At 41.7% G+C, this 22,248-nt stretch overlaps 1 protein-coding gene across 13 annotated transcripts in view; it reads right to left on the bottom strand.

The window, feature by feature from the left end:
• OCA2 (OCA2 melanosomal transmembrane protein) overlaps positions 1-22,248 on the bottom strand; it is a 460,826-nt gene that overhangs the window by 15,086 nt on the left and 423,492 nt on the right. For 7 of the 13 annotated variants that reach the window (XM_065547634.1, XM_073995264.1, XM_073995265.1 and 4 more), the window contains one exon: positions 18,774-19,266. The exons of 3 other annotated variants lie outside the window; for them this stretch is intronic. In XM_065547634.1, coding sequence (XP_065403706.1) covers positions 18,954-19,266 — 313 coding nt within the window. In that variant the 3' untranslated portion in view covers positions 18,774-18,953. Of the gene's footprint in view, positions 1-378; positions 1,028-18,134; positions 19,267-22,248 lie in introns of those variants that run through there. 3 more of the 13 variants (XM_073995266.1, XM_073995270.1, XM_073995269.1) reach the window with 3 other exon arrangements.

The following is a 22,248-nucleotide window of genomic DNA, read 5'->3' as shown; positions in this document are numbered from 1 at the left end:
TCTGAGGTCAGGAGTTAAAGATCAGCCTGGCCAACATGGTAAAACCCCATCTCTACTAAAAAAAAAAAACCAAAAATACAAAAATTAGCCAGGCGTGGTGGCATGTGCCTGTAATCCCAGCTACTCAGGAGACTGAGGCAGGAGAATTGCTTGAACCCAGGAGGCAGAGGTTGCAGTGAACTGAGACTGTGCCACTGCACTCCAGCCTGAGTGACAGAGTAAGATCCATCTCAAAAAAAAGTTACTCTGTACCCCATAAATATGGACAGTTATTATACATCAATTAAAAATAATGAAAGCCAAAAAGAACCATCCATATAAATATAAGTTCATCAAATTCTTTACTGAATACATTTTGAGGCCCTTATATTTCAGTGCCTGGTAGAGTCTTGCTCAGAGTAAATATCTGAATGAATAAATCAAACAGCATTCAATGTTATTCTTAAGTATAAAATTACTTTTGCTGGATATATTAAGATTGATGTAGAAAGAAACCCATTTGTACATACAGTAAGTTTTTTAAAAAGATATGACTCAAAAATAAAAGAATAACCTTTCAAAATCCAAAGGTAACAAATTTGAGAAAAAATTAACAAAAAATACTTAATTGACTTCTTAGCATTTATTTTGTGTAATTTCTACATATGTTCCATATCCTTCTCTATACCAAAAGTCATTTTCAAGATGTACCCTCCTTAGACCCCACATGATAATAATTTTGGGCATTTCCCTTAATTAATCCCATCTTCTGACATTTTTAACATAAATAATGTTTCCCCAAAGTTCCTGTCATTTATCAGCATGTGTCTTGGTTATAATTTCATTATATTGCATTTATCCAATTCTTTCTTAAAAATCCAATTTATCTACATAAAATACAAATAGATCCTGTTGTTTCACTTGGGCGGCCACGCATTCTTTTGGGGATGACAGCCTTGGCCATAGAGCAAAGCATTTGCTTCATAGGATCTGCGCTTTGATCTCCTCTAGCTTCAAAATCCTAAGAGCATTGATATGCTCTTCTGTTCTGCAAATGAAAAAGAAATTACCAGGCATTTCACCATGTTCTCCACTATGTGCTGCGTGTCAGGGATGGAGGGAGCATGTGGAGGAGATGGCCTGCCTGCTGCGTGAGGCTTCACTTCATCACTTTCTGTCTGTGGGACCTCACAGAAGTTCTCAGACCCCTTGCCCCTCAGGTGCAACACTTGCAAAATGGGATCATAAAGGTCCTTGCCTCCCAGCCTTGTTTTACGGATGAAATGGGTTCTTGTGTATTTTGCAGCACTTGGAATTAGTGTCTGCCACTTACGTGCTTATCAGTTTATTAAGTAAAATCTCACATATGGAACCAAACCCAGCAGAAAAATTCTACACAAGATTCCATTTTTTAACAAGGAAAAGAACAGATTTGGACCACTCTTTGGGAAAGCTTTGTTGTGAAAAAGAGACAAATAAGATAGACTTGTTAGATTCAGCATGAATGGAAATTATCAAGTGTAATACACTGACTTGAGGACAGCCTCAACATTAGACTGGGAAGGTTTCTCTCTTAAATGAATGAACATGATCCCTTTCACAGGAAGGTGTTAGGTAACATGTGATAAATGACCAAATATTTTCACTCCTCAAGTTGAAGACTAATTATCCTTCAAGAAATGCCCACCAATCCACTTCTTTAAATGACCAAAGCTACATACATTGGCATATTTAGTTAAGACTTGTATATGAAAATATATTTTATTAATGACTTCTTAAGCATTTGTTTCCTCTTCCTCTCAAAATTTCAATATGCTAATGTGAAAATTTTTATGGAAAAAATTAGAAGACTTTACTAGAAGTCACCTAGGAATAACTGAGTGAATGAAGCAAGCAATTATGTTCATGGACAGGGAGAGGCAATACAGACGAAAGATGTCATTTCTCACCAAACTAATCTGCAAAATCAATGCAACTCCAGGTGAAATCCCTACAGGATCTTTCACGGAACTTGATGAAATAATTCTAAAACATATATGGATAGAGTGTGGGCTGGAATAGCTAAACCAACATTATAAATTAAAACAATATGCCTCCAGCTATGTGCTTTTTGTTCAAGATTGCTTTGGCTATTCAGGGTCTTTTTTAGTTCCATACAAATTTCAGGATTTGTTTTTCTATTTCTGTGAAAAATGACATGGGAATTTTTATTAAAAATGCATTGAATCTGTCGCTTGCTTTGGGTAGTATAAACATTTTAACAATGTCAACTCTTCCAGTTCATAAACATAGGATAGCTTTCCATTTATTTGTGTCTTCCTTAATTTTGTTCATCAACATTTTATAATTTTCATTGTACAGATTTTTCACTCCCCTTGATTAAATTTATTCTGATTTCATCATTTCTGATGCTATTGTAAATGAGATTTTTCCTTTCATTTTTGAATAGTTCATTGTTAGCGTACAGAAACGCTACTTATTTTTGTATGTTGATTTTTTAACCTGCAACCTTGCTGAATTTGTTCATCAGTTCTAATAGTTTTTTGGTGGAGTCTTAAAGTTTTCTAAACACAAGATTATGTCATCTGCAAACAAAAAAATTCACTTCTTCCTTTCCTGTATGAATGTCTTTTATTTCTTTTTCTTACTTGAGTGATCTGGTGCTAGGACTTCCGGTACTGTGTTGAAAAGAAGTAGCAAGAGTGGGCATCCTTGCCTTCTTCCTCATCTTAGAGGAAAAGCTTTCAACTTTTCATCACTGAATATTATGTTACCATGGACTTGTCATATGTGGCCTTTACTGGGTTAAGGTAAATTCCTTCCATACCTATTTTTCGAGAGTTGTTAATATGAATGAAGATTAAATTTTGTCAAATGCTTTTTCTGCATCCTTTAAGATAATTGTGTGTTTTTTGTTCTTAGTTTTGTTAATACAGTGTATCACGTTTGTTGACTTACATATGCTGAACCATCCTTGCATCCCTGGGATGAATTCCCATGATCATGGTGAACAGTCTTTTTAATGTGCTATTGAATTTGATTTGCTGGTATTCTGTTGAGGAATTTTGCATCTGTCTTCATCAGAAATATTGGCCTGTATCTTTCTTTTCTTACAGTGTCCTTGTCTGAATTTGATATCAGGGTAATGCTAAAAACAGAACCCTTGTACACTGTTGGTGGGAATGTAAATTAGTACAGCCATTTTAGAAAATAGCATGGAGGTTCCTTAAAAAACTAAAAATAGAATGACCATATGATACAGCAATCCCACTTTTAAGTATATATCCAAAGGAATTGAAATCAGCATGCCAAAGAGATATCTATACTCTCATGGTGATCTCAGCATTATTCACAATAGACAAGATATGGAAAAACCTAGGTTTCCATCAATGGATGAATGGATGCAGAAAATCTGGTATATGTATACAATGGCCTACTATATAGCCCTTAAAAAGAAGGAAATTCTGTCATTTGCAAAAACATGAATGGAACTGGAGAACATTATGCTAAGTGAAATAATCCAGGCACAAAAAGATAAATACAGTATAATCTCACTTACTTGTGGAATCTAAAAAAGCTGACCTTGCAGAAACATAATAGAAAGGTAGTTACCAGAGGCTGGGGAAGGAGGGGTGGAGTGGGAAAAGGGAAGATGCTGATCAAAGGATACAAAGTTGCAGTTAGGCTGGAGAAATAAGTTTTAGTGATCTATTCCATGGTGACCACAGCTAACAATAATGTATTGTATACTTCGAACTTGCTAAAACAGATTTATAACATTTTTACCACAAAAAGTAATAATTTGGTAACATAATAGATATGTTAGTTAGCCAGATTAAATATTTCTATAATTTATACATAGGTCAAAACATCACATTGTACCCCATAAATACACACAATTATTTGTCAATTTAAAATAAAAAATTAAAATTAAAACAAAGCTGGTAAACTTAATTTCCTGATATGGAAATCTATTATAAAGCTACGCAAATTAAATAATATAGTATTGACATAGATCAGTGGAACATGATAGCTCAAAAATAGAGTTATGATTAATTTGGGAATTTGATATGAATATGATAAAGATGTCATCTACAATCATGAAGGAAAGAGAAATTGTTCAGTAAATAGAGATAAATTGGGTACCCATCTGGACAGAAAATGAAGTGAGATTTCTGAGTCACATCATCTAAAGAGTAAATTCCAGATTAATTACAGAGTTAATGTGAAAATAAAAATTGTGTAGAAGAAAAGCGAGAAGACGGTCTGTATGACTTTCAGGAAGGAAAGTAGCACTAGTCTTGGAAGAATAAGTCTGATTTCTTCAAAAATGAAAACTTAATGTGGCACGAGGACTACATAACAATCGGGTTACATAAAGAACATATAACATGAATAAGGAAAATAAATCCAATAGAAAAGTTTCCAAAGAAAAACCAGAGGCAGATTATAGGAGAGAAAATGCGAACGGCCAACAAATACATAGGTACTGCTAGACCGTGAGCTATCGGTGGGATGCAGTGAAAGAAGAAACCATCTGGGCTGCAACATTCTCCTTCCAGCACCTCAAGCGCCCAGACCCTGACCCGCAGGAGAGGGGCTGGAACCCAGGCGCGCTCCGGGCTCCGCGGATAGCAGCAGCCACACAGTGATCAGCGTGGGAACGCTCTTACTTGGCTTGCCTTGACAAAACACCGCAGATGTAAACGTTTGTCTAGAAGAACAAACATGTAATAAACATTCATCTTGAGGTGAATGTGAAGAGGACTGGAAGACGAATAAGGGCCTGAACATCTTTCTGCATTCTCACAGGAGGCGAGGAGAGAAGGCTCCGCATTGCTGGGATAAAACGTGGAGGTTCGTGTTTACGAGTTAAGGGCACTAATGACTGCCTGAACCTGTAATGGTACGGGAAGTAGCACTGGTGTAAAGGAAGGCCTCTCATTTCCTGCTAGACAATCGATATGTAATGTCCTCTGTTGATGAAGCAGCGGCATAAACGCAGGAGCAGAGCTGAGAAGACCCCCAGCAGACTTAAAGCACGCGCCCAGGGCTGCCTCCGGGGGGGACCCATGCTGCCCTTCTCTCCCTGTTACCTCTACCAGGAGATCCTGGCACTCAGCTCAGCAATGGATTTTGAAATAAAATGAAACAAAACAAAATGAAAAGGCTGTAAGCCAACAGTATGGCAAAATCTCCAAAAAGAAAATTTCCAGTCTTTTATTTCAGTGGTTAGCTCTAAAATTCGTGTGGTTTTACTCATACTATTTATTGGAACCTTCACTTCATTTATTTCCAAAGTAGATCGCCGATTCTGACACCCTGCACGTCTATTTTTGGAAGTAATTTCTTCATCCCTCTAAACAGGGGCCTTAAGTACCCTGCAGTTGCAATCCCAACACCATGGAGGGCTTCATCCGGGAGGACTCCCTCCCCTTCACTATTTCACAGTCAGAGGGAGAAGAGTGCCAGGTGAAGCCCAGACCAGGCATCCACCCCGCAATCTATGCCACCCTCTGTGCCTTCTCCAGTTGCATTCTTATTTTTATGTGGCTCTCGCTATTAAATATGCAGAAAAATAGAAAGCCTTTTAAAAAATATTGTTCCTAAAGGAAATAAAGAAACAGTGATATCTTGTGGTGCTAAGAGGTGTTCTCAAGTTTAAGCAGCAGTGAGACAAAGGAATTGATCTTGGTCCAGTCAATTCTGGAACCATCTAGGCAAGTGGGGTCGGGGCCAACCCAGACCCAGAGGTCTGAAGTCTGGCTTCAAGGTTATTGTCCAACAGTAAGAAAGACAGGCACAACTCAGAAACCAATTCACCACCAGAAAAGCAAACAAATTAACTCTCCTCCACAGTCAAGCTAGCCAAGTAATCTGGAAAACTGGAAAATAATCAAAAAAAAAAAAAAAAAGAAAGAAGGAAATATATTCTTCCTTCATATATGTGTGTGTATATATAAATATATGTGTATATGTAGATACATATATGTATATCATACATATGTGTATATATTTATATGTGTGTATATGCATACTTATTTACATGTATATGTGTCATATACATGTGTATCTATATATGTTCACACACATATATTAATATATAGGTAGATTAGATTGAGGGTGCTTCTGACCCCACAGATGAAGGCCGTCGGCAGCAGCTGCCCCTGCCTTCTCCAGATTCTGCCCTTGCTTTTTCCGGAATCTCAGAATGGGGGCTCCCAGCAATCACCTGCATTCTGCCTCTTCTCCCTCCAGAGGACTTTGCCTCCAGATGCCTTGCCCTCCTTTCCTGCCAGCAGAATCCCTTTAAAACCACTTAGGATCCTCTCTCATGAGGTTTATATATATTTATATATGTGTGTATATGTATACATATTTACATGTATATGTATCATATATATGTATATACACATCTATATATTCACACACAGATATTAATATATACACACACATATACATATGTGCATATATGTACACACATATATATATTTCTCTTTATCAATATAATAGAGAAAGAAAGAGAGAAAGTCATTGCAGGGCAAGCAGAGTGACCTACACCTGATCTCCGTGCCTCAGGCAGGACTGCACACTCTCTCTGTGTAAGGTACTATCTGTTTAGGGAAACTCCAGGCATGCACACTTACATTGGGCCTGTCCCATCCAAGTTTCTAAAGGGAAAGGCTGTGTTTCCTGTCACATCACAGGCACAAAGCAATCTTCTTAGGACAAGGAGTCAGGTAATGCCACTCAATTGTGTGACCCAAAAATGTATGAGTATATGAGTCTGACTCTTTACATGAGGATATTCACACCACAGACAGACCAGCATCATAACGGATTTACAAAAGAGAAGAGATGAGAACAGAGACGAAAAGCGATTCTTAATGTGGATCTCAAAGGATTTATTTAAGTATCCCTCATCTCCTCTTGACAGACTCTCCTCAGTTAGTGAGAACTTAATTACTCAATTAAGGATAAAATTATACGTGCTCTCTTTTTCCAAAATTAATAAACACGGTTCCAACTTTGTATTTTTAAGGAAACTACATTCATATCCAACAAACTATGGTAACACTCATTGCTCAATTGTAATTAGTTTTTTCTTTATTTCCTGCCCACCCAAGGGGGCTGATCCCTGTGGAGCTAATGAAGACAGAGATGTACTCACAGGAGAAAGGCCACCGCTCCCAAGGACATGGGCACTTCCAGATCCACCGGGGCAGGGAACTAAGCCCGTTAGAGTCCACACTGAGATGACCCACTGGCTAGAAAGAAATTCAACCCGCTGACCATTATTCCCCAGCATGGGTAGCAACAACAGCTCTTTCCAGATGGACAACTTTTAGATTGAGGGTGCTCCTGACCCCACAGATGAAGGCCATCTGCAGCAGCTGCCCCTGCCTTCCCCACATTCTGTCCTTGCTTCTCCCTAAATCTCAGACTGGGGGTCCCAATGATCACCTGTATGTTGCCTCTCCTTCCTCTGGAGGACTTACCCTCCAGGCGCCTTACCCTCTTTTCCTGCCAGCACAATCCCTTCAGAACTACTAGGGAATCCTCTCTCACGGGGTTTCCTAATGTGGATTCTTATCTAAGAGAACTGGAGTCTCCTATGTCAGTCTTTTTCTCCAAAAAACTCTGGGTTCTTTTTGGTCAATTTCCCTCACTCGCCCTCCTCCCCACACTGCCCATGCCAATAAAAAGACAGTCCTTTCTAAGCCACTCAAGACTTGAGCAGACACACACACACACACACACACACACACACACACACACAGGCACCCTGCCTCTGTCTAGATGGTTTTCTAACTTCTCTTGCTGACATAGGAGGAACTGGCACAATTTTCAGGCTATCCTCAAAGGGCGGCAGCTGCTGACCGATGTTGGACTCCATTAATACCCCACTCCCTCCCACAGACAGACTCAGGGTCTGCAAAGGCTGGAGCTGGGACATGCTACACTGTGCTCCTCCCGGATTTAAGTGCCTTACCTGGAGGAGTGATGTCAATGAGCACTGGTTGACATGAACTAGTGTAACTTTAATGGGAAACATATTTAAACTCTGTGTATATGATCAGTTTTCAACACATTTGTGTATTCACAATGTCAGTTAGATTGCTTGGAGTTCTTCATTTTTCCACAGTCTTAGCAGCCTAATTTCATTGCCCTCCCTCTCATGGACTCATATGAGAAAAAGCCTGAAGCTCATCTTTTCCCCTTGGTCCTGCTTCCACCCTTGGTCACTGGCACAGTGTTGGCCATCCCTAGCATCTACAGCAGATAATATCCAAGTTGCTTATTACAAGTAAACTATGTGGCTTTTATTTGCAAATATTCTTATAGCCTACATATAAAGCCATTTTACTTAAACTCAACATTTTGAAATAGTCCAACTTTTTAAAAATCTAAATGGCTTCTTCTAGGAGATACAAATAAATGAAAGAATATTCCATGTTCATGGATTGGAAGAATGCATATTGGCAAAATGCCTATACTATCCAAAGCAATCTACAGATTCAGTGCAGATTCACAATTCACAGATTCAAAATTCTAATAATATTTATTACAGAAATAGAAAAAACAATCCTAAAAATCATATGGAACCACAAAAGACCCTGAACAGTCAAAGCACTCTTAAGCAAATAGATCAAAGCTAGAGACATCACACTACCTACTTCAAAGTATGCTATGAAACTATAGTAATCAAAACAGCATGGTACTGGTGTAAAAACAGACATATAAGCCAGGTATGACAGTGTGCACTTGTAGTCTCAGCTACTCAGGAGGCTGAGGCAGGAGGATCAGTTGAGTCTGGGAAGTTGACGCTACAGTGAGCCATGATTCTGCCACTGCATTCTAGCTGGAGCAACAGAGCAAAACTTTGTCACAAAAAAAGAACACACACACACACACAAACACAAACAGAAACACAGACAAATGAAACAGAATGAGAGAACCTAGAAATGAATCCACACATTCACAGGCAATTAATTATTAATTTTTGGCAAAACTGTTGCAAACATACAGTGGGGAAAGGACAGTCTCTTCAATAAATGGTGTTGGGGAAACTGGATGTCTACATGCAGAAGAATGAATTTAGACACTTATTTCACACTATATACAAATCAACTCAAAATGGATTAAATACTTAAACTTTAGACCTGAAGCTTTAAAACTGTCAGAAGAAAACATAGAGGGAAAGCTACACAACATTGGTCTGCACAATGATTTTTTTTTATTTGACCCCAGAGCACAAGCAACAAAGTGCAACAGACAAATGGGATTACATCAAACTAAAAATCTTCTGCACAAGCAAGGAAACAATAGTGAAAAGACAACCATAAGGAGAAGAGACAACAAAAGGGAGAAAGCATTTCCAAACCATATCTGATAAGGAGTTAATATCCAAAATACATAAGTGACTCAAACATCTCAATAGCAAGAAAACAAATAACCTGATTTTTTAAAAGGGGAAAGGATCTGAATAGACATTTCTTAAAAGAAGGCATACAAATGGCCAAAATGTACTTGAAAAAAATGCTCAACCTCACTAATCTTCAGAGAAATGCAAATTAAAACCATAATGAGATATCACCTCACACCTGTTAGATTTTCTATTATTTTAAAAAGGGAAGAAAACCAGTGCTGTCTGTAAGAACTAAAGAAAGAGGAAAGAAACATGAAAAGTGCCTTAACGTCAAAGACAGCTTTATTTTGAAGAATAAACCTGATAGGGGCTTCTGGCCAAGTTAGGTCAGAGGCATTCTCTCTCACAGACTAAGAGATTTTAAGGGTTCAGGGCGGGAGAGCTTATCAGAGGCTTGGACTGTTTCTGTGCCTCTTTATCATGCTTATATTGGAGAGAGAGTTTTTTGTCTCTTCCCATCCATCTTCCTGAAGCTGCAGGCATACTCTCCAAGTCTGATTTTAGCTTTCCTATCTTAGTTCACCTAAAGGGAAAGGAATGTGCTTATTAGGGTCCACTGTTTTACTGGGGCCCATTGTGTGAGTATGAAGTTTGGCAGTTACCCAAAAGACTTTCCCCTCTCCCTCGGTGCTCCAGCTGTCTTATCTGTGTTTTACTGTCTCTCTTTCTGGCTGCTTGCTGTTAGAAGAGAAGTGATTTCCTTGAAATTCATGAGGCTAAAAAGGGAGCTGGAAGTTAAAGTGGCAGTGTTTGTCCAAGATGACAGTGCCCCTGTCTGTCACTGTCAAGTATATAGAGAAAAGGGAAGCTTTGCATACTGTTGGTGGGAACATAAATTAGTACAGCCGTTATAGAAAACAGTATGAAGTTTCTTCAACAATTAAAAACAGAACTACCGTCTGATCCAGCAATCCCACTACTGGTATACATCCAAAGGAACTGACATCAGTATGTCGAAGAGATATCTACACTTCCATGTTGATTTTAGCATTGTTCACAATAAACTGTAGTGGGATTGGTAAGGAATCAGAGAGACCGATGGGGTTCAGGCAGATTTTTATTATTTAGATGCACCTGCCCAGTCGGATTAACATCCAAGGGACTGAGCCCTGAACAAAGAGTTAAGTTACCTTTTATGCATTTTGTGGGGCAGGGAGAGATCTGTGCAGGGGGAAGCATATTACAGAAGCCAGAAACAAAGACAGTTATTCAATTCATTGAGATATGCATTACATCATTTCTTACTTTTCAAGGAAAAACATGTTTTACAACTTGAGTTTATCTGTCGAGTGACCTTACAGCTGCACAGCTAGAGAAGCAGGGTCTTCACAAGGCCTGGGAAAGGAGGAGGGATAAGGCTCACTAGCCACAGAAAAACAGGCAGTTAATTTTTAAATGACTCCAGCTCTTTTTTTTTCTCAGGGGGAATTGGGTTTTCTTACATACGACTGAGTTTCTGCTTACAAATTCTTTAATTTCTTTTCATTCCTGTTCCAAACCAAGATATGGAAACAACCTCAGTGTCCACCAATGGACGAAAGGATTTTTTAAAATGCGGTACAAATCACAATGAAGTACTATACAGCCTTTATAAAGAAGAAAGTCTTGTCATTTGTGACAACATCGTAGTTGGAGCTGAAGGATTGAAACAAGCCAGAAAGAGAAAGACAAACACTACACGATCTGGCTTGTGTGTGGAATAGACAAAGCTGAACTCGTAGATACAGAGAGTAGAATGGGATTAGAGAAATGTTGGTCAAAGGATACAAAATTTCACTTCGACAGAAGGAATAAATTCAAGAGACCAGATTGTACAACATGGTGACTATAGTTAATAACAATGTGTTGTATTCTTGAAAACTGCCAAGAGAGACAACAAAAGGTAGAAAGTATTTTCCAACTATATTTGATAAGGAGTTAATATCTAACATACATAAGGAATTCAAACATGAAAGTAGATGTTAAGTGTTCTCACCACAAAAAAAAAAAAAGATAAGTATGTGAGGTAATGCGTATGTTTAGCTTGATTTAGCCATTCCATAATGTATACTTACTTCAAAACATCATGTTGTACATGATAAATATATACAATAAAAATAGGAAAGAAGTAATTCTGAAATAAATAAATAAATAGCCTCTTCTGATATAAAGGGTAAAAAGTAAACCTAACTATACATTAATTTTAACATACATTTTTTGAAAACAAATGATTGTGGCTGTTTTTTGAAATTGTATTATTTCTCCAAGCACTTGGGACAGTGGTTTATGCTTCTGTGAGGCAGTAGTGGAATAATTTGTTGAGAAAAATTACTGAGAGCAGAAAATTGGAGATTCTAGAGATTCTCAAATATTTTCAATAAAAGGGAAACTTCAGCTACCTTAGAATGTCATTGTTGTAATTGTCTTCCCAGCTCATTCCTTCCATTGCCATTATCTGTCCAAACCTTGCAGTCTTGCTTTTCTCTCAGCTGTTGCTGGTGGTGATTAACAAGCCTGAAGAATCTTAGATGCCAGAGACCCAAACATCACAGACCCAGGAGCTTACATAGATGGTGAACAGCTAAATCAGAGGGTACGCTCTTGACAAAAATTAAAAATTGGCTCTTTTGAGGGAAATTCGGCAAAAGGCTCTAGTGTTTTGCAGTTACAGGGTGCTAACCAGTGTAGCAGTGTGGAGAGCAGAGGGTAGGTCAGCATTTTGTTCGTGAAGCTTATTCAAAAGAACAAGCAAATTCCTTCCTGCAAAACACAAAAAGCATCAGCAAGCTGCCGGCCACATCCGCCTGGCGCTCACCTGTGGCTGGTGTTTTTTTTCTTTGGGTTTTTACTGATTACTCCCTTTTTCAGGGAGCATAAGAAAAAAATGAATGTCCGTGTGACCTCTCCCCGTGCTATGTGGTAAAATTATTTGCTTCCACAAGCCAAATATTTCTTCATAGCAAGATAGATTTTATTCTAACAAACCAATTCATTTTAACGTAACTTCACCACATAACTCATCAGAATGCGGCTTCAGAGGCACTGCTGACCAGAATGCAAGCCGAGTTCAGTACCAAACAAGCAATTAAATCTAAACTTTCTGTAACTATAAGGTAGCATTAAACAAAACAAACCCCTTATCTGTGCATGTGCATGTGAATGTGTAATACATGTCTCCCATGTAAATGTGTTTTATATTTTACACAGTGAACAGATGACTAATTGATTTTCCGTAATGATTACTATTGCTTTCTCCGAGGTCTGTTTGAAGAGGGATTTCATTATTTTTCATTTCCTTCTCTTTGACATTATTTCAAAGTCTTCGTGTTCCCTCTGATGCTGCAGGCATCAGACATCGGAATGTCTGCTACTAAAAGGCCCCAGGTGTAAGAAGTAACTTTCTGCTTTCTCAGACCGCCTTTCATCCGAGAGGGCATGGCAGTGATGTTTCCCTCTGTCCAGCCTGAGGCTCATCCCAGACTGGCCAAGGAGAGGGCCCTGCTGGTTTCCAGGAGTGGGGCCTGAACTGGACTCCCAAACCGCAGCGGTCCATCTGGGCAATGGAGCCCAGATATTTGGTCAAACAGCAGCCTAGATATCACTGAGGTGTTTTTTGGATGAGACTAACATTTAAATTAGTAACTTTGAGTAAAGCAGATTCCCTTCCATAATGTGGATGGGCCTCATCCAATTATCTGAAAGCCTTAAGAGGAAGCAGACTGAGGTCCTCTGAGGAAAAAGGAATTCTGCCTCCAGGCTACCTTCAGACTGAGCCAAAGCATCCATTCATCCTTGGGTCTCCAGCCTGTCTTTCAAAATTTGGACTTAATGGTCCCCACGGGTGCATGAGCTAATTTCTTAAAGTAAATCTGTCTACCTATCTACACACACATATATGCAGGCATGTGTGTATATATACATATATATGTAGAAGTTTACACATACGTATGCATATGTATGTACATGATGCCTACAGATATGCATATGTATAGTATGTAGATATAGATTTATTTTAGGAAATTGACTCACAGTTGTGGAGGCTGGCAAGTCCAGATTTTGCATATATGTACGCATGTACACATATATGTGTGCATATATACATATACACTTACTCACATCTGATGCCAGAAAGATGGGTGCCACCCTTTACTCTCCCCACAATTCCCTGCCCCGTGGGTCCCCTTTCATAACTTTCCCTTGAAACCAAGCCTGTTTTCCATCCCCTGTGGTCACCATCCAGTTTCAGCCTCAGCCTCACACACCCTCAACACAGTCAGACACTGCTTGTTGCCGTTGTTATGGTCAAGAGATAACGGCTGAGGAGCTAAAAATTATATACACTCAAAATTATATATAATTATAGGTATTATGTGATTAGAATGCATATATGATAATGAATATAGGATATCAACTCCCTGCATGTGCTTTTAAGATGAATCTAACATCTTTAACTCAGCTCAGACACAAAGGCTGGTGCCTCCCTCCGGCTTTCTCTCTTCCACACCCTTCGTCTGTCGCAGCCATGCCAACTGTCTGTGCCCTAACCCTAGCCCTGGATCTTCACAAAGAGGTTTATTCTAACAAAATGTCTTTTCTTGAATCTTAGCTACCTACCTCCTACCCTCAGTCCAAGCTTTTGCTTCAGCCTTCCGTTTTCCATGGGCTTCGTGTGCTCCCATCACTAGTGCTGTCCACCTGGAATCTGCTCCAGCAGGACGCCACACTGCTCATCTCATCTATCATGATGGGGTCGCCGACTGCCTTCCCCACTGGTTTCCAAAACTGGAGACATGGCTGTTTCCAAAGTGTAAAAACAGCAACCAGTACAAGGTCTGACCCAGTATAGACTGTAGCCATGTATTAAAACAAATTAAATTATCATACAGGTGAATTACAGAACTTATGTGACTATTCATTTTGTATACTGGGTTTGCACGTTCAAGATGAGCTTTAAAAATAACTAGTTGTGGCTTATGGCTAAAGGATAATAACAAGTAAATAACAGCTGTGATTCACATGACTGTGAGCTCTAAGTCACATCTTTGTCCCCAGCATTCTATCCATGAGAAACAAGTGATAAGTGTAATGAATGTTTCTCTGTGAAAAATCAGGAGAGTAGACACTGATTAAAATGAGGATAGCAAACTTATGTTCATTTCATTAGATCATATGGATTAGAATTTTGCCTGACTCAATATTTTATACTAAGCATCTTCTCCCTGAATAGTTATATAATTTAAGCCATAGTAAAATCTTAATAAATCGTTGTCAGTATTCATTAGAAGTTAATTCATGCTTGTATTCAGAGCAAGCAATGGATAATTTTAAAAGACCCATGAAAACAGAGATAACATAACACAAAGTCATTACTGCAGACGTATTTTCACTCCAGGTCGGAAGCACCAAATAAGACCCCGTCACAGACACTTCTCTGAACACATTTCTTTTGAGGTAAGTAGACCATAAGCACTAAACACAATTTGTATTTGAACTATGTAGTTGGATTGATTTTGTAATTACAAATGTGTCCCCCATTGGTCTTTACAAGTCCTGTAAAGGCAGAAACTCTGTATACGTCCCTCATCACTGCATCCCTGGGGCCTCGCACAGTGCCTGGCACGCGCAGGTGTCATCCATTGCTTAATACTGTGAATAAGAATGGTTTCCAGATTGTGTGTGTATATATGTATATGTGTGTGTATATATGCACATATATATGTATATATGTATAATTAAACAATGTCACAATAAAACCCTATTTGCTTAAGATCCAATTGCCAACAGCAGCAAAGCTAAAGGGAAGAGTTTGTAGAGAACTGGCAACTAGCACTCATTCTCCTGGAGCAAACATCCCAAACCAATGAGACCCAAACCTACCAAGATGCTCGCTCTCATTTCTCCTTCTCTCTGTTAAGATTCCTTCTCAGCTTTTTTCCTTCCACAGGCCCAGGGGCCACCAGCAGCAAAGACAAAGCCCATTTTCACTCTCTTATGTTTGAAAACTATCAAGACTGTGATTGGGCTGGCTTGGGTCATGTCAGCCACCCAAATGGAGCACCCTGATCAGTGTGACCAAGTGGGGTGTGGCACTGTGGGCAGCCCCAGCCTAATCAAGGAAAGTCGAATTTTCCCAAGGGAGATGAGATGCATGGCAGAGCCCACAAGGCAGTTTCCATTCCATCCCCTCTTCGTTACCAGGGTGACGCCACAGAGTAATGGCCCAGTGCATGGAAGGCGGAATTCAATCAAGCGAGGAGGGTAAATGTTCACAGAATAAGCTACGGTGGGTGTCTAACTGATCTAAAAAGAGTCACGTGCCCTTTAGGATTGAATATAATGGCATTCTGACCACTCATAGTCCTCACCTCAGTCCTCCATCAAGTGGTGAGAAAATCTAATTATCCTCCTTGAATCAGCATTACGACTCTAGCCAGCCATATCGCTGGACAGGGGCTGGCTGTGAAAAGTGCTTGTGATCATTAGCTCTGCAGCCCTCACCAACTCTCCTCTGACTTAAGTGGAATATGGTTTCCCTGGAGCTGCCCTCGACACTGAGGAACGCTTGACCCCAACGATGGGATTTTCATGAGCAGGTCCCCACTGTCCTCTGATGAAGGCAGTGCGCTCTGACCTGGGCGCAGACATGAGACGTTGCGTAAGAAGCTCACCTTGGTTGACAGCCTCCAGAATGACAATTTCACTGAGGCACTGTCTTCCCATGAAAATGGATTTTTAATGGGCTTACAATTTTGTTTAAAACTATTCCATCTTATTAACTGTAAATTAACGAGAGAATTCTTGAAAGAAAAGTGAAACATGGAGAGGACAGTGATTCAAGGGAAAGAAGGTATATTTGTGACAATTTTCTGAATGATGATGGGCTTATCACAGCCAATTCCACATGTATTGAGGACCCAGGACACTCACACACCCTGGTCATTTGAGCAAATGATTCTCACTCCATCTTCTTCGTTCTGAGTGGCCTCTGCAGTCTCAGAACACTGCTTCATCAGCTCTTCTGTCTCCATCACATGAATTGCTGATGCTGTTCATATGTGCTGGGCACCACCAAAAACTGGCATCGCTACTTTGGGAAAACTTTCAGCAAAATAGAAAGCAGTGGCCGCCGCCCAGAACCACGAGGTTGTCATCAGTGCATTTGTGACCTGGAAGATAGTTGTGCTGACAATGATCTGCTCTCTTTTGAAATTTGTTGGGATGTGTGGGCTCCTGGACACAGGGAGAAACAGAGCACTGGGGCACGTGGTTATGGAAACAAGGATGGACTGTGGACTGACTCACGGGCATGAAAGGTTGGCAGTTCTGCTGCACATGCCTACTGCACCGAGCAACTGAGCAAACAGGTGGCAGAGGGTGGAGCGGGAGGTTACTAATAAGCCGTGGGGAGGCTGGAATGATCCACGTAGGTAGGAACAGATTTGAGTCACCGACATCAGTACGACTCATGTTTACTTCAGTATAGATGCCAGTGGCATGGCTAGTATGCGCACACACATTCCCTTGTTCTGTCAGCTGAGAAGGCTCAGAGTCAAGGACACCTAAGTAGCAGTGAGCATAACTAGTGCCCAGACCATGGTTTCTAATGACATTCTCCAGTAAAAGGAACCAGGGCTCCTTGGAAAATGGCTGGCCACAGGCCTGGAGCAGGAAATGTACAAACGAGCCTGGAGAATCTTGCAGCCCTAGAAAGTTTTAAAAGACTAAAAAAAAAAAAAAAGATGAAGTAATATTAAAGCTACACAGTAGCTAACCGGGAGAGAGCTCTTAATGGCCAAAGCTGGACAATTTGAGCAGCAAAATGGTGTTGGATTATATTTCAAATAAATATCCAGGAGCCATAGTGATATGAAGGATGACACAGATTAATTAATGGTAGAGAAAAGACAAATCTCCTGTGCAGGAAAGTTCCCAATAATTTATGTAGCTGTTCCACCCTCAAGCACGTGGAACCGAACTCTCTACCCTTAAGTGTGGGCCACACGCAGTGACTCCCTTGCAAAGAGTACAGTACGGAAATGGAGTGGGTAAGATTAACCTTACAGTGGAGAAAACAGACCATCAGGACTTCAGCCAGATAATTAATGGCAAAGTCAACAGTGGGTGGTCACGAGAAAGGCCCAGAGAACAGACAGTGTCAGGGACTCGTTCCAAGCCAGCATGCGTTCTCAACTGAAAGAGCAATTTGGAGCCATAAGGCTTTATGGGATTCTGGTTCATTTTCTTCCATTAACCTTCTAAGGAAATGCACTGCCAGTATACGTGGACCGTGAGGAAGGCCAGCCCCTGCCCAGAGCATGCCAGTGTTTTCCAGACTTACATGGCTCCCCGGGACAGAAACAAGTGACCCCACAACATGCCAGCATTGTGTGTCCACAAAAAGCAGGCAGCAGCTTGGACTGAGCCATCTCACTCTTCTTCCCCTAAGCAGGGTGAATCTGCACATCAGACATCATTACCCCTGTACCCTCCAGACACTCCAGAGGGGAAAATTACCACCAAATGTGCCTAAAACCATTTTCAGCTTTGCAAATCATAAAACTTCTTGATGTTATTGGTCTTGAGAACATCTAAAAACAAATCCCAAAATTGCATCACATAGAAAATACAAACAAAAAAACAAACAGCATCATTTCATAGCAGCACAGGGAAGTCATCCATGACTAAGTCAACCCTTTGCAAACACAAGGGCAATGATAATAATAACAACTGCAACTAATACCTACCGTTGCTACTTTAAGAGTTTTTTATGTATTACCCACTCTATTTTTAGTTAATTCTTACCAATACCACACAAGGGAGGTACACTTTATAAGCACATCTACCAAGGAGGATGCAGGATTGCAGAGGGTAAGGAACATGCCCGTGGTCTCTCTCCCAGTGAGCTGCCAGGCCAGGACTCAGGGCTGGGTGTCTCTGATTCCAGAGACATGAGGAATCTCAACTCTGCACTCCAGCTGTTCCAGCCAGTCATGGGCTGATGGCAGCAGGATGTTTCATCGGCTCAGTGTTACAAATATCATCATACATGATTGGTTAAAAATGATCAGAAATGAAAACAGTAAAATACATTTTGATACATAGATACAAAATAAAGATACAGATAGAAAATGTGCTCCATGGTGCATTAAATTATCAATAGTTGTATCACCAGTGATTGGGACCATTATTTATTAGAGAGTTTTCTACAAATTTTTGGTAGCCAAATTCCTGGTGCATGACTTCCCAAACCAAAAGCATGAGAGAAAGAGCAGCAAGAGATGGACAGTGACAGCCCCATGCTTCCCGGGCTCCTGCGCCTTCTGCTGCTGGCCAGAGCCCTGACGTGTGGTTCCTTTTGTGGAAATAAACAAGGTCCACCCAAATGGAACAAGCGGAGGCTATTTATTCAGCGCTTTCGAGACCAAGGGAAGCAGCCATCAGCACCTGCGTTTGGCAGAGACTCAAAGGCAGGCAGAGGAGTGGGAAGGCAAATTGTGAAAAAAGAGAAGGCTTCAGGTGCACCCCAAGTGGGGGCTGTTGGTGTGGGGAAGCTGCAGGCAGCTGGCTAGAAGCGAACATCTGTGCAACTGGCAGGCTTTCTCCAGTTGGTCCTGAGTCGGGGGTGGGGTACCAAAGTCAGGGAAGCTGGCAGTTGTGAATCAAGCCCTGACTGTTCTCCGCTGGTGACTGCAGAGGCTGTGGCTGGCTTTCTGGCCTGGTTGCTGCAGAGGTTGTAGAGCTGGACTGTCATACATAGTCCGGCCTTGTCACTTTGTATATTCAGTTTCTCATCCAGGTAACCTTCATGACAGACCAGTATCGCTCCCCTTTCTTGAGACTGAGAGTAGGGGTGCGTGTGGAGGAAGTACAAGTCTCTCCTGGAAGTCAGAGAATAAGAATAGAGCAAATACTAAATTGAATAGAGCACATGGTCACGTGCTCACACACACACACGCACACACACGCACATGCACACACATGCACACACATGCACATGCACACACATGCACATACGCACATGCACACAAAAGCACACATGCACACGTTCACATGCACATACACGTGCATGCACACACATGCACATGCATGCAGATGCACACATACACACACGCACATACACACATGCACATGCATGCACACATATGCACACAGGCGTGCACACACATGCACGTACATGTGCACACACATGCACATGCACACATATGCACTGGTGATCCTGTACCGCACGGACAGCCCATCTGCCCATCCCAGAGGCCTTCTCAGCACATGCCTGGGAAAGACACAGCTTCCCACCCGGTGCAGAACGCGCCAGCCTTCTCACAGGCTTACCCGACACACGGAAAGGTGGCATGTCTCTGAGGAAGCCTGGAGATACCACGTAAAATTAGCCTCCCCTCTCCCATGGTCACCCTTTTCCAATCAGTGGGTGGCACTGTGATTCACGAGACTTACAGAGCTATACCCTTTGCGGAAAAAAAAAAAAAAATGATGAGTTGCATTCCTATAATTAAAGGTCGTTTCTATCTCAATCTTCTCATCCATCAAATGGTAAATAAAAACAGTGACGAGGAACAATCAAACCGCCTCCAGGGCTACATGGACACTGGTGTGTTTTCAGGCTTCGCTTACATTCCGGATTGTCTGCCTTTCCTTCCTTCTGGGTGTTTCCAGGCCTCCGCCTCCGCGGGGAAGAGACTCCCACCTGTTTGCTGCAACGTCTTCTCTTGGAGATGTGCGGCTGTCGTTAATCACCGTGTCCACTTCCCCTGAGGGACTCTCTGCAGGTCGTTGGCTCTGAAGGCCCAGGCTGCTTCCAGACCCAAAGCATAACTAATTCACCGGCGACTGTCTCCGGGGGGCAGCGGAGGAGCCCATTCCCCCAGCAGTCCGAACTCTCCAGGCTTTGAATCCTCCTCCACTGTCTCTGCTAGGAGGGTGCTACTGAGCTACCCCTCCCCCACTTGGAGAGGTACACTTTTCTGAAGTCTTTTTTTTCTTTAGAGACGGGGTCTCATTCTGTCACCCAGGCTGGCGTGCAGTGGTGCCATCACACCTCACTACAGCTCCAGCCTCCCAGGTTCGGGCAGTCCTCTTACCTCAGCCTCCCAAGTAGGTGGGACTTACAGGCATGTGCCACGATGCCCAGCTACATTTTAAAATTTTTTGTAGAGACAAAGTCTCGCTAGGTTTGTCAGGCTGGTCTCAAATTCCTGAGCTCAAGTTATCCTCCCACTTCGGCCTCTCAAAGTGCTGGAATTACAGGCGCGAGCCATCATGCTTGACCTGCTTCTGAAATCTTTAGGTCTGAACAGGGGTCACTAAGACCAGGTTCACGGGCTGACACCTATTTCCGTACCTGCAGTGTGCCAGCATATAGCCACACTCACGTGCGTCTGCACCATCCGCGGGTGCTTACAGGGGACAACAGCGCACAGGCACCGGCAGCAGGAACAAGCTGGCCCACAAGGCCTAAAATATTTCCTGTCCAGCCACTTAAGCAAATGTTGCTAACCCGTGGCCTAAAGTATAGGTGTAAGCTTTTTATTTTTGAACTGAGAAGCCATCTTGATGCCCTTTCCCTTGGCAGAGAAACCAAGTCCATCAGAGGCCAGCCCTGATGACTGTCAATGGGAGCTTCTGCAGCCCTGCATCGGCCAGTCTCTCTCCACACGTCCTAGGCACATGTGCAAGAGCACGACACACAGACAGAGAAGAATTCTAAGAACACTTTACAGACAACGTTCCAACCTGAAAAGGAATTGTGTAGCCTGCAGTCTGGATAAATGGATCAAGGTCTGTTTCCACAAATAAGCTTTATCCCTCTGGAAAACAAAGACAAAGTGTGACTGTCCTCAAATGGGTTTTGGCTCCAAGCTGAATCATCAGGATTCACGGAAAGACTGTGAGGCGGCCAGCCCTTAGGATGAAGATGTATTTTATTACCATTCAGCAAATAAAGACCATGCACGCTTATGACTTCACTCGTAGAGAAGCAAGGTCGTTTTCCATTTCCGAATCTTTTACGAAGGGCAAACAGAGAGTTTGTTATTAAATGGCATTTGCGAACGTCAGGGGTTTGCGTGGCTCGTGGGATCCCTGTAGAGTTTACATCAAGAATGGGTATTTTTGTTGCCTTGGGCCCCAGGTCTTTTGTCAATAACTTGACAAGTCACAGACACCTTGAGAGGTGACGTGAACACCTGAGCTCGCTCCGGATTTGGCCACGTGTGAGCTGCGTGTTCCGGTCCTCGAGGCTAACCTGGCCTGTGCCTCATGCCTCATTCCCAGCACTGTGTGAATGGGAGCCGTCCTATTCCATGGCTGCTGGAGGCCTGGACTTCTCATGGATACGTGTGAAGCAGGGCAGTGTAAGCCAGGGAAATAGTACCCACTGTTCTGCTTCCGTGTGAGGATAAGAAACCGTAAATACGGCGGGGAGGCTGGGAGGGGCGGTTTCATGAACGCGAATCACAGACAGGCGGAAGGCATGAGTCCCGCTGCTCTGTGCCACTGGAGGGTGAACGTGGCTAATTACAATTTACTATATACTTCTGAAAGCTAGAAGGGAGGATGTTTGAATGTTCACAACACAAAGCACTGATAAAATATTTGAGGGGACGGATGTGCTAATTACTACACACTGATCACTACATATTGTATACATGCAGAGAAACGTCACCCGGTACCCCAGAGACACGTACAATTATGACATCTCGACTAAAAATAAAAATAAATTTTAAAAAAGTGCAATGTGCTACAACTGTCCCGGACACCTAGCACTCACTAAATAGCAATAATTGTTATTTTCCTCTGAGTTTGCTAAATTATAAAATTACCGGTTATATATACCCCTGCTCCCC

This window comes from Macaca fascicularis, chromosome 7 (assembly GCF_037993035.2).
Source record: "Macaca fascicularis isolate 582-1 chromosome 7, T2T-MFA8v1.1".
NCBI lineage: Eukaryota > Metazoa > Chordata > Mammalia > Primates > Cercopithecidae > Macaca > Macaca fascicularis.
Note: the sequence above shows the minus strand (reverse complement) of the source record. Positions and strands in the feature narration are given on the sequence as shown.